The sequence below is a fragment of the Cibotium barometz genome, unplaced genomic scaffold (genome assembly GCF_041138505.1).
Source record: "Cibotium barometz isolate CiBa-2024 unplaced genomic scaffold, ASM4113850v1 ctg497, whole genome shotgun sequence".
Lineage (NCBI taxonomy): Eukaryota > Viridiplantae > Streptophyta > Polypodiopsida > Cyatheales > Cibotiaceae > Cibotium > Cibotium barometz.
In genome coordinates this window covers 291,633-304,746 of record NW_028229447.1, presented here as the reverse complement: position 1 = coordinate 304,746, position 13,114 = coordinate 291,633, and the positions used below count along the sequence as shown (strand labels likewise).

At 42.3% G+C, this 13,114-nt stretch overlaps 1 protein-coding gene across 2 annotated transcripts; it reads right to left on the bottom strand.

Annotated features, from left to right (window-relative positions):
- Positions 1-2,577: 2,577 nt before the first annotated feature.
- LOC147602552 (phragmoplastin interacting protein 1-like) lies at positions 2,578-5,347 on the bottom strand. 2 transcript variants are annotated; one of them, XM_086797893.1, is made up of 5 exons: positions 4,788-5,347; positions 4,479-4,656; positions 3,942-3,953; positions 3,667-3,713; positions 2,578-3,546 (listed from the first exon to the last, which is right to left on the bottom strand). In XM_086797893.1, exons 1-5 carry the CDS (start codon positions 5,321-5,323, stop codon positions 3,093-3,095), a joined length of 1,227 nt encoding a protein of 408 aa, XP_086654019.1. In that variant the 5' UTR covers positions 5,324-5,347; the 3' UTR covers positions 2,578-3,092. The 2 variants fall into 2 exon arrangements, with proteins under 2 accessions (XP_086654019.1, XP_086654020.1); XM_086797894.1 differs by lacking the exon at positions 3,942-3,953.
- Between the last annotated feature and the right edge of the window lie 7,767 nt (positions 5,348-13,114).

The window sequence follows — 13,114 nt, the reverse complement described above, 5'->3', positions numbered from 1 at the left end:
TGTTTGTAATGGAGTAGCAACTTTAATAGTTAGCTTAGGTTTATGGTCATACAGCTTAATAATTAGCTTAGGTTTATGAGATCATAGGACTCAAGTATAAAAGGAACTCATGAACCCTCATTTGTATCTTTTGATCATATGACTTTTGAACATACAGTGAATCCTTGAGCTACCATACATTGTCCCAAATCTTAGCTTTTGGTTGCTTCATTTCATTAATTGTAAAAAATGTGTAGATTATTAAATAACAAACATCTCTATGTAAAGTCTATTTTTTATTCGTTTTTTAAAACCCTCATCTCATGTGATAAAATTAGGGTCTCGTTTCACTTTAAATATAAGATACAAGCCCTAGCTTCTTCACGCAACGCTAAGTGAACCGCAATGGCCCGATCTTAATAATATAAGGAAAGGAAAAAAAGAAGCAGCACCTATGATATTTGCTCGCTGCTACGTGCCTCCCGTCCCAATGAGATGAAGCTGGTATAGAAAACAGTTGAACCTCTTACTACGGCAAGGTAGAGACAAAATTGGTAATCACAATCTTACCATTGATGATGAGCCTTTTGGTTCAACAATAAGTACAGTACTGCTCCTTTTACGAACGAGAGGGCCGACGGCGGGACTTGCTATCGCGGCAAGCGCGCCCATAATTCAAATTTTGCCTATATGATGCATATATGCGTCTGCATGCATGCTAATGGCAACTCGAGTCTCTCGTGCCAACATTGACAACGATCGATTGGCGAGCGACGCTTATTAAAGTGCCACTCAGAGAGTGATATATATATATATATGCTTCTGCTTTTTGATAGATGCTTAGCACTAGTGAGTGCTTCAGTTGTAACAACCATGGCCGCCGCACGTGGAACTCCTGCAAAACGTCGCCATCTGAATATTGGTTTGTTCGGACAGCATACACAACCTAAACAGTGGAAAAGTAAATGAAGAAGAAGAAGTAACCCACCCACTCCCCCCCCCCCCAAAAAAAAAGGTGAACTTTCCTCAAATCGCTCTCATGGGCTAACCTCTAATTAGGCAACCAACACAAATGGAATGTTGAAAAATAAAAAATCTCAAGAAACCCTATGCTCTGGTACCACGAAAGCACAAATTGAATGTGTTATCAGGAATATACTACTGAAAGCACATCCAAAAACTATATTACCATGTGAGCAAACCAAACGCTACAAAATATAAAAGAATGTTCACACAACAACTAGTCCAAAAGGTGGCTAATAGAAAACGGCACCTAGGTACTAGCAGCGCTCCGTCCCCAAGCACACACTTGAGAGCTCGCAGGGCTGCTCGATTGTTGAAAGGGCCTCGAGGCCCTTTGAAAATGCCAGATCGAAACCAAAGAAGCAGTATGTGAACAAGGCAAACAGTTTACCTCCATCCTCCACCGCCAACAACACATGGCATGTAAAAATCCCAGGAGTGAGACAACCGCATGGCTCACATGGATCATCTTTGCAAGCTCTACCAGTTCCAAAAGATTTTATCTAGAGTCCCACTTATCATGCTTCTCCCTCCACCATCCTTCGTCACACTTTTCAGACCCTTGCTAGTCCTTCGTACAGCTATGTGGCTAACCCACATAGTTGAAATACCGAGCTAGAGCATATCACAGCTCGGCCCCTACACTCTGATGCATGGTCATGCTAGATTACCTCATTGATCACAACATATTCAACATTCTTACACCAATAGAAAACCCGTCTAACCTGTGAGTTTTATTGTTCTTTTAGTTTATCCTTTCATAATCCAATTAAAAGATTTATTCATTTTGTTAGAACATCTAACAAATTATGTGGGGTTGTCATCTCAAGCATAAGAAAACAAAAAGATCACACGTTCCTATGTTGGACATAGCAAAGAAAGATTATCCCTCTCTCTTTCCCACAGCAGATACAGAGAGTGAAGATACAAGAAGCATGTGGTATTCAACTCACCAATAGGCATCAAAATTAATCAGGCAATTATCCCCACTGCATCACAATAACAAGGGCACATGACAATTCTCTCCAAAGAAAAACTATTCCAGGTGTCCTAGGCTGGTGATGATGAGGATATGAGCCAATAGAGCAGATAATGAACTCAAAAGAGGCATCCATACTGCAGCTCCAAAAGGGAGCTGGGTTATTGAGCCATTAGGCTCAATAACCATACATTTAGCAGTGTGCTAGAACATTAGAAGACAGATCCTATCTCTCTTTGAGCAAAACCTCCTCCAAGTTCCAATTAAGCTTCGACAAGGCATAACATTGCCGAAAGACACAATTGTCACACAATTGAACCTGCAGAAGTAGAGAAAATTCCTATGCTTGTTCGCCTTTCAAATTAAAATTGCAAAATAGTTGTCTCTACTAACTGATGCTTTCATTCCCTTCACAGATGGGTGCTGAGGAAGGGCATACTAGCAATTTGTTTCTAAGAATTTAAAGAAACTGAGAGACCATTCAAGATCATCATCGATGTCCTCAAGAAATAACAAAAAAAAAGCGGGGGAGTGACTGTCCAGTCAAGCCAACAAGAAGTGAGGAAGTGTGAGGAGTGGGTAAGTGCGTGTGAATATATATTGAGAACACAATTTAAAAATTTTAAAAACATCTCTTTTCAAGCCAAGAAAGCAAGAGACCAAGAAAGGGCAATGAACAATTTCTTGTGCCAATATTTGCACATTCCCAAAAGAAAAGTTGAGGTTCTTTGACTGTTTTGTAAGTGTACCTAATATCATGATCTCCTGCCAACAGTGGCATCAAATTCCACCCTTGCAATACCAAAAAATGCTGGAACAAGGCCAAAAGCCTGGATGACAATGTCCTCAAGAAATCCAAGCCCATCAGAGGTCCATCAGAAGAAAGCTCCATGTGCTCACACACACGACGACACATCTTGTGCAAGACATGTAGTTAGTGATAACTGATCCCAGGAGTACATTCCCATGTTGAGAATTCAAATTTACAGCAATTCAGTGCAACGAGAGCAAGGTAGCATGCACAAAGCCAGTGACATTTTGGTCAGAAGAAGAGGACACCTTAGCTCTCTAGAGATGGGGAAAGACTACTGCACGTTTGAATACTTCACATTCATTTTCCACTATTAAAGCAGCATGAAGATATATGCCCTTTTTCACCACACGAATAACAGGCTTTTTCCTTCTTGTCCCTGAAAGTTTTGCCAAATTTTTCTTTCTTGTTCTCATTTGATTTTGGTACAGCATAGGCAACTTTTATAGGCCTCCCTAGTACATTCTGTTGATCCAACTGCAGAGCTAGCTCCAAAGACTGGTCATCCACAAAATCTACATGGCCAAAACCTTGAAACTCCCCAGTTGTCTTATCCAACGAGAATCTAACAGCATCAATCTTACAGTCTTTGAAAACTTCTCTGACGTCCTGCTCTGTTATATCCCAAGAAAGATTCCCTATATAAGCTCTGGTGTAACCTTCTGTTTTACTAGGTGGTTCCTTGTACATTTCCTTTTTGACAGACTCTTTAGGCTTGAAAGCAGAGGGTTGAACCTTTAGGAAGCGATTTCCCCTGTCAAATAAAAGGCAAACAAGTTTACCATAGATTATTAGTTGGGTAAACAGATCTCTATATGATACAGAAATATCTTGTGCTTTAAATCTTTGAAGACACAGTATGCTAGGCACATACATGTTTGCTCCATTGAGAGCTAGGGCTCTCTGTGCACCTCCTTCAGTCTGCAAGGGCCAACAACCATTCTATCATTATCAGAAAACAGCAGAATCATAAAACTCCAAGATGGAGTATTGTAATTGACCAGTTGATAATGTGGCCAAACAGCCCTCCTGAATGTAAGTCCTCAACATAACTAACTCCAAGTGTGCACGGAAGTGCAAGCAATACTTTGTTTCAAGAACCATGATTGATAAATCTTCTGCCTCACATCTTCTTATTTGTATCCTTACCTTAGCAAGTGTCTGCAGCACACCCACCAGATTCTCGTTTTCAAAACATGGCAGTGTGTCATTGTAAGCATGTGCCAAGCCAAGTCTTCCTCTATGTACAACATGTATTTGTGTAAGCACACGTATGGGTATGTATGTAGGTTTCCAGCCAGCATTCAGTATATATGTATGAAGGTATGCATCATCTAAATATATATCGTTTGTATGAGTTTATGCCGCATGCAGATGTATGAGAACAAATTAACATAATGGAACAACTGCCCAAATTAAATATACCCTTCTGTGAATCTTTTTATTTTGTGGTGCTTACAAATGGAAAACCAGAAAGAAGCCTTCAATTCATCCATATTGACCAGGGGGAAACTACTCACAACAGCTGAAAAAACACTCAACAAAAATGGAGCATTCTAATTATTACCATCGACAGGAAAAGGAGTTTTTGCTGATGGTAACCACAAAATGTCCAGCTGGACCAAAAGCACAAATACCACATGACGAGCTTTGAAGCTAAAGAGCAGATAGAAAAAAGGGACTGACCTTGAATGTCAACAATGCAATCCCACGGAACTTCCCACTATCAAGAAATGTCTTTGAATTCACCTTAGAGATGGTGCCGCAATCAAGAAAGAAAGCTCTGATGTCATCCTCAGAAGAAGAATAAGGTATCCCACCCACATAAACTGTCATTGGATCTATTAAGTCCTGATCCTCTGCACTGCATTATATAAAAGAATCATCCGGTGAAAATAGGTAGAAACTGAGAAAAGGGTTTCATCCTCAAAATAGAGACAAAAAAGAATGCATAAGCAACGGATTGCACAACTACACGAAGATGCAAAAGCAAACCTCTGCTCAGCTCCCTCCTGCTGTTCCAACTTCTGGTCGATCTCATTTACATTCTTCAAATTTCCAGCTTTGGTTTGTGATGTTGATCCCTGGATCTTCTCAGGTGAATTATGGTTGTCCCTGTTTATTGCGTTCGCTTTCTTTAAGGAATCCCTCGCGACATTTCTCGTTTTGGGAAGGGCTCCTTCATTCCTCTTCCTTTTCCTCGGTTTGTCCTCTGACATACCGACAAAATCGTGAACACCCTGTGCTCCATCGTGTTTGTGAAGAACCCTCTGTACACACTGATGGTATCTGTCCATCTCAGCTTGGTCGATGGAGGCATCTGCTTCGTTAGGTAAAGCACCTTCTTCACCTTGTGCGTCCTCGCTTGAGGTGACCAGTAGGCGCTGGCGCTGGCGCTGGCGGTAGCGTTGCTTCTCTCGTTTGCCGGAAGGGCCGAGCCGGGCAGGGTTGTCTTCCGTGGTGATGGGCTGCGCTTCCGGGGCGAGCTCCAAGCGGAGCTTCTGCTTCAACTTCTTGTTGGAGAGCACCATGGCAACACTCGCCGCCTCCACCCTAGATATGATGCCTTCGGGAAAAAAAGAGAGTTATACAGGAATCGGATGTACCCACGTGGCATCCTATTATTGGCTACAAGCTTGGGGGAAAAAGCGCTCTAAGCTGTCCTCTTGTGGTTGAGAAAGTAGTGATTGGGTGGCTTCTTTTGGGTCAGCTTTGCATAGATCTAGAGAGATCTAGAGAGCATATCATCACTTGGTATAGATCTAGAGAGCATATCATCAGTGATGATTGCAGGAATTACATTGTTACAACCTTAACAAGTACATAGTCTTAAAGTGTACGACCGTTGCAGGAATTACACTGTTACGACCTTAACAAGTACATAGTCTTAAAGTGTACGACACGCTGCCAAGCGAGGAACACGTCGATACTGCATGGGATCTAATGGCAGTATACAAACATCACCATTAATGAGATTAAGTGTGTGTAATGTAGCGGATTCACATGCTTTGTAAAGGTGGTCAAGCTGTAAATAATGGGCCAATGGGCATTGCCAAATGTGGGGGCCAAGAGAATAAGTGAGCATGAAAAGGGGCAAGAGTATATAAGATAAGTATAAGCCCTAATCACAATCTGCTCATAAACACTAATCATTTTGATAACCACTTTCTTACTCAACCAAGCTTCTATGGTGACCTTCTCCCTTATGAGATTGTGCATATGTGTTCTCCATGCTATGAGTGCAACCTCTCCTTCCTCTCTTTCTTGCAGTGGTATCAAAGCTTGGCCTTAATCTACATTTGATTTGAAATTAAGAGATTTTCATGCATTTATGATTTCTCGATTTTATTAATTTTCTTGATCAATAGTAGGGATATGGAAACCTTAAATTTCTATAAATTTTTACCAAATCAAGAATGTTCAAGATTGGCAATTACTTTGGACAAATTAAAGTTGACCAAGTTTGAGTTCATGGGAGTTCATTTCAGTCTAGGCTCCTTGTACAAGTCCTTGATGGCTCCCATGGCTATGCTCTCTCTTTGCCGGCATCAAATTGTTAAAAAAAAGTGTGAAACTTGAAGAAGAGAAATGTTGACCAGCGTAGAAGGTGGAGTTCCCCCTTTCTCTAGGTTTCTAGGGTTTAAGCATAGCCATGGGAGTCATCAAGGGCTTGTACAAGGAGCCTAGACTAAAATGAAGCAACCATAAGCTAAGATTTGGGACAAATCCTCATGTGGATTAGCATGCAATTAGCAAGAATCATACATAATGCCTAAGTGATTTAATAACCTTTTACCAAAGGATGGAAATAACCTTCCATAGGCCAATGTATGGTGGCTCAAGGCTACAAAGTTCATTCAAAAGTCATATGATCAAAAGATACAAATGAGAGTCCATGAGTCCGAGCCCCTTTTATACTTGAACCATATGACAATAAACCTGAGCTATATGACCATAAACCTAAGCTAACTATTAAAGTTGATACTCCATTACAAACTATCCCTTCCCCAAAGATTTTGTCCTCAAAATCTATCATGTGTACAATTGCCATATCTCCCATATACATCAATGAAAAGAGAAGGTTCCATCATAAGTACAAGACAAAGGTAGGGTCTCTAAAAGTAGCCATGTCGAAGTAGTATGAACCCTAAATAGATTCCATAAATCCATAGCATGAACAATGTAGAACTAGACCCTCCAATCATAGAAGTACTCTTGAAGCATAGTGGATTGTTATGACAGCCCATGTCGATGTCGAAACCACTTGCAAATCTCTCATGAAAAACACTTCAAAATGAGCCTCAAATGACACGTGCATGATGCCAAAGCATCTACATATCATAAACTATCATCATAGTAACCATTAGAGCTCATTGAGATCACCAAAGGACTCCCAAAAGTGCCTCTACCAAATCTGTCCAAAAAATTCCAGAATGTACATCTTCCATTGTAGGAGTCATAAAAGCCCATATAATGCATGCCAAATGGTCAAACCACATCCCCCCATAATAGACTTTGTTGTTGCACATAAGAAAGTGGTTGCCATGTAGCCCCATCCCCATAGGTAAATCCACTAAAGCATGAACAACTCTCCCATAGATGAATCCCGCCACCGGGGTCAAATGGAAATGTATCCTTTTGAAATGCCATGTCATCCACAATCTGTCCATTATTCCAACCACCGAGGTCAAATGGAAATGCATCACCCTCTTTTATGAAAGAGTGATCCTCATGTGACTCTTCAACTTGTGTTCCTTCATGGCAATCCTTAAACTCTTCAACTTCATTAGACACCTTGGCATCCTCTCCTCCATCGATGAGAATCATGGTGGTTGCAGCCTTCTTAGCTTTGCATACATGCCCGGGTGACCATGTCTCTTTGCACTTAAAGTATATGCCTTTGCTTCTTAACTCATCAATCTTTGGGTCATCCATCCTTTGAGTCTTGTTGAAGGTTTGAGGAGACTTCTTGGTGGAAGTATTCCCTTTCTTTGCATCAAAATGAGCTTCACTCTTGGGCTATCCACCCCCATAAATGGTAGGAAATCTAGGAATGGAAGAGTGTGGTATAGGAAGAGAGTTTTTACCCTTATTAGAAGAAATAATGGATGGCTTAGATGAGTCATTCATGAGTAAAGTGGGCTGTGATTTTCTGTATTTGGGCTCATAAAGCTCTGCCAACCTCATAGCCTCTTTAAGGGTAGGTGGTCTTTGAGCCAACACGTCCGCCTTGATGGAAGAATCCAACCCATGTATAAACTTCTTCATCTTCATTTGCTTAAGCCCTTCCAGATACATGGATAACTTTATAAAGCTTTTTATGTACTCCCTTACTACTATGCCCTTTTGAGAAAACTCATACCATTGCTTGTGGTATCTATCAAGCACCAACGGTGAAATAGTGGTCAAGTTCATCTCTCTTTTCAAATCATCCCATGAGTGTGGTACATTCCCATGTTTAACCATATGTCTCCACCATTGGTGAGCATATCTTCCAAGTGTAAGGAGGCAAATTGCACTTTACTGAAAATAAGTTGTTACCATATTATAGTAGTGATGTGTGTGAACACACTTAGGACCGCCGGGGCACTTTTTCCCTCACTAGGAGGTTTTTTCCCCCGTGCATTGTATATACGCCCATTATCTTCTAGGGCTTGTTATCTTTTATTTTTGGCACTCATAATACACTACTGTGTTGTGCTCAAGCTTCCTCATCTTCTTGAAGTTGTGTGTGCATTCCTGCAACCCTAATTCCAACAATTGGTATCAGAGCAGGCTTCCTCCTCCCGGGCAGCATCACCGGCACCTACCGCTTCATCTCCTCCGATTGCGACGAGGTTTCACGAGCGTCTGCAGGTTAGTATATGCCGTGGGAAAGCCCGTAGGGCTTGGTCGTTTCAGAATTTTGATCTGAAGTCATTTCGCCCTCCGTTTTTGCATTCCAAGTACTGCGCAGGCAAAATCGTCCTACTGTGCAGATTTTCTGTCAAGATTAAAATCTGCAGGACAGGTGCCCATTCGTCTGTTTTGGGCTGTGCTACATAGCACAGATCGATTTTATACAGGTTTACCTCTTACAGACAGCATTTACATCTAGTAGTACAGTCATTGGCCATGGCTGACAACAATGATGTATTCCGCATGTTGGCTGCTGAGGATAAGTTGGATGGCACCAACTATCCATTGTGGGCGTATATGATGCGACATGTATTGGTAGCAAAGGGGTTATGGAACATTGTGCAGGGTATTGATGCACGTCCTATTGTGGCTGGGAATGCTGCAAACACATCAGAAACAGGTACTGTAGATGATGGTGCAGGCACAAGTGCTGTAGCAGCTGTTCGAGAACCACCACTTTCAGCAGAGCAGATTCGTTGGGATGGTAGAGATGCGCAGGCTCATGCCTTGATTGCGCTGTCTGTCAAACGTACCATTATCCCACATATTCGCTCCTGCAGGACTTCTAAGGATGCTTGGGATGTACTTGCCACATTGTATCAGGCAAGAAATGAGGCTCGTGTTGCTTACCTCCGAAAACAGTTGGAGAGTGAGCATATGAACGAAGGTGATTCTATGGATAGCTTTTTGACAAAGATCAAGGATTTCAAAGAGCAGCTCATTTCTGCAGATGAAATCCTGTCAGACAGTTCACTTGTGCAGACTGTTTTGAATGGTCTACCAGATTCTTATCAGGGTTTTGCTTCCACTCTTCGCTTGATGATGAAAGGCAATCCCAATGCCTTATCATTTGAGGAGTTAGTTTCTGTTTTGCTGCAAGAAGACCAGTCAAGGCAAAACAGGAATATTATGCGTGTCGCAGATCAAGCTTTCGTTGCTAGTCAGAGAAGCGGGAAAGGTAAAGCTGGCTTTTCTTCTAGTAAGCAGAAATCTGCAAATGCTGCGCAACCAAAGAAGGAAGACAAAGATGAGAAGAAGGGTGACAAACAGAAGACATTTTGCAAGTACTGTAAGGGAAATGATCATGTCATCAAAGCGTGTCCTAAGCTGGCTGCGAAAGAGGCTAAGAAGAAAGAGGCTGGTATGGCTGTTGCAGATGCCTCTCCTTCTAACAATGAATCTGCTAATGTTGTGCTAGATACAGAATGGGCATTCAATGCGCAGTGCAGTTATGACCCATCTTTGCATGACACATGTATGTCTGCAGTAGATTCAGATGTATGGTACTTTGACAGTGGTGCCACTAAGCATATCACCTCGCAGCGCAGTTTATTCACTTTCCTTGAGTCTGCTCCCACAGGGAATACTGTCACTTGTGCCAATAACTCCTCTTATCCCGTTGAAGGAGTTGGACAGATTGTGCTGAATGTTGCAAATGGCAACACCTTTACACTTTTTGATGCATTGTATGTGCCAGGGATCAAAAAGAATCTGCTGTCAGTTTCCGCATTTGCCAAAACAGGTTTGGTTGTAAAATTTGTGGATGACAGATGTACTGTTCATGATCTCTCTTGTGGTGACATCATTGTAGCATCTGGTTCACTATGTCGAGGGCTGTATAAGCTCAATATGGATGGCAAATGTGTAGAGGATTCAGCATGTGCTATTATGGATACGCAGGCTATTTCAAATGCAAAACTGTGGCATGCACGTTTTGGTCATCTGAATTTTGCAAGTTTGCTGCGCCTGCAGAAATCTGAAATGGTGTCTTCTTTGCCTAAGCTTGAGGCACCTGTCAAGCATGTTTGTGAGGGCTGCATATTGGGTAAAATGCAGCGTGCTTCCTTTCCCAAAGATGGATCAGTGAGAGCTGAACGCAGATTGCAGCTTGTTCACAGTGATGTTTGTGGTCCCATGCAAACTCCATCATTTGGAAACTACCTTTACTTCGTGACTTTCATTGATGATTTTACCAGGCATGCATGGGTGTATCCTTTGAAGGCAAAGTCCGAAGTGTTTTTGTGCTTCAAACAGTTTTTGGTTATGGCTGAAAATGTGTCAGAAAGTAAGATGGGCACCCTCCGTTCAGATCGAGGGGGGGAGTATATGTCTTCAGAATTTAATGCATTTCTGGCTGAGCGTGGGATAAAACACCAATGTACAGTGCCGTATACACCACAGCAAAATGGTGTGGCTGAGAGAAAAAACAGGTCTCTCATGGAAATGGCAAGATGTATGGTTAAGAGTCAAAGTCTACCACATGGTTTTTGGCTTGAGGCTGTCATGTGTGCCACTTATGTACTAAACAGGTGTCCCACCAAAGCATTACAGGTTGTCACTCCATATGAGGCTTGGCATAGCCACAAGCCATCTGTTGGCCATTTACGTGTTTTTGGTTGCCTGGCATATGCATTAGTGCATGTGCAACATCGCAGAAAATTAGATGACAAAGCTGTCAAATGTATTTTTGTTGGATATAGTGCTGAGAGCAAAGGCTATCGTTTGTATCATCCACAGACAAAGCGCATTTTGGTTAGCCGTGATGTTGTATTTGTGGAAGATGCAGTTCAGCCCTTGGTTTCATGTACTAAGGAGACAGATATCAGCTCACGTGATGTCTATGATACATTGTTGCCTCTTTTCAGTGGTGCACAGTCAAGTGCAATACCTCATGAGGCAGTTTTTCAGCCTATGCAGGTTTTAAATGATGGCACAGATCAGCCTATATCTGATGCAGATGTGCATGATGCACTTGAGGATGAGAGACAAGAGATTGAGGGCTCTAGGAATATGCCTAGATGGCTGGTGCAGACTTTGCGTGACAGCAAGTTGGATGCCCCTTTGTCTAGTCGCACTCGTTCTGGCTCTCATGGTGCCTCTTATGCGTCAGATTGTTATGCATTGGCTGTTTCTAGTATGTGCGATGAAAGTGAGCCTGTTTCATTTGATGAGGCACAAAGTTCAGAAAATTGGATGGCTGCTATGCAAGCAGAATACGATGCTATTATGAAGAATGGTACATGGTCTTTATGTGACTTGCCCCCTGGCAAGAAGGCCATTGGCACTAAGTGGGTTTACAAATTGAAGCGTAAGCCTGATGGCACAGTGGATCGCCATAAGGCTAGGCTTGTTGCAAAAGGTTATGCTCAAGAGAAGGGCATTGATTTTGATGAGACTTTTGCTCCCACATGTCGTATGACCACTGTTCGTAGCATCTGTGCATTAGCAGCTCATAATGGTTGGAATGTACATCAGCTGGACATAAAGACTGCGTTCTTAAATGGAGATTTGCATGAGGAGGTGTATGTATCGCAGCCTCGTGGTTTTGTTCAAAGAGGGCAGGAAAACAAAGTGTGCAGGTTAAAAAGGGCTTTATATGGTTTAAAGCAAGCTCCACGAGCTTGGTATGAAAAAATACATACATATTTGACTGCACGGGTTTCAGAATAGTCCAACAGAAAGCACTTTGTATGTTAAACGTGTGGATGGTGTACATCTAATCATTGCTCTCTATGTCGATGACATGCTGCTCACAGGACCAAATGAGAGTCATATTGCTGATTTTAAGGCTGATTTGAATGCCTCTTTTGAGATGTCAGATTTGGGGCATTTGCATCATTATTTGGGGATACAATTTAAGCAGTGTGATGGAGGTATTGCTTTGTGTCAGACAAAGTATATTGAAACATTGTTGCGGAGATTTGGCCTTGAAGACTGCAAGCCTATTGCTACTCCAATGGAGACAGGTTTGAAGTTGAGTCTTCATGATGCTGGAGATCACTTTGATGTCACACTCTATCAGACAGCTGTTGGTTGCCTCATTTATGTATGCATTACGAGGCCAGACATTCAGTTTGCAGTCTCACAGGTGAGCAGATTTATGCATAGCCCAGGCATTAAGCATTGGCAGGCAGTGAAGCGTATCTTTCGCTATTTGAGTGGTACTCGGCATCTTGGGTTGTTTTATCCCAAGGGGGGATCATTGCCGCCAGATTTACATGCTTTTTCCGATTCTGACTGGGCTGGTTGTTATGACACACGCGTGTCCACGAGTGGTTTTTGCTTCATGCTTGGAAGCTCATGCATATCATGGTTGAGCAAGAAGCAGCCTACTGTGGCCACTTCTAGTTGTGAAGCTGAGTACAGGGCAGCTTTCACAGCTACGGTTGAGTGTGTGTGGCTCAGACGCCTTATGGCTGATTTGGGTGTTGGGCAGCCATCTGCCACCACCATCTTCACTGACAGTCAGAGCGCATTGGCAGTTGCGCGGAACCCAGTGTTCCATGCTCGTACGAAGCACATTGAGGTGCACTACCATTATGTCAAGGAGAGACTCTCTGCAGGAGAGATCAGTTTGGCTTATGTGCCAACACAGGATAACCTTGCAGACCTTTTCACAAAGGCTTTGCCTCGTGAGAAGTTCG

What these genes read in the sequence shown, in the direction of transcription:
- LOC147602552 (XM_086797893.1), bottom strand. Translation starts at nt 5,323, where the DNA reads ATGGTGCTCTCCAACAAGAAGTTGAAGCAGAAGCTCCGCTTGGAGCTC. An exon ending in CAGGAGGGAGCTGAGCAGAG is followed by an intron (nt 4,657 to 4,787) that starts GTTTGCTTTTGC and finishes TATATAATGCAG; the next exon opens with TGCAGAGGATCAGGACTTAA. An exon ending in GCTCTCAATGGAGCAAACAT is followed by an intron (nt 3,547 to 3,666) that starts GTATGTGCCTAG and finishes TTTATTTGACAG; the next exon opens with GGGAAATCGCTTCCTAAAGG.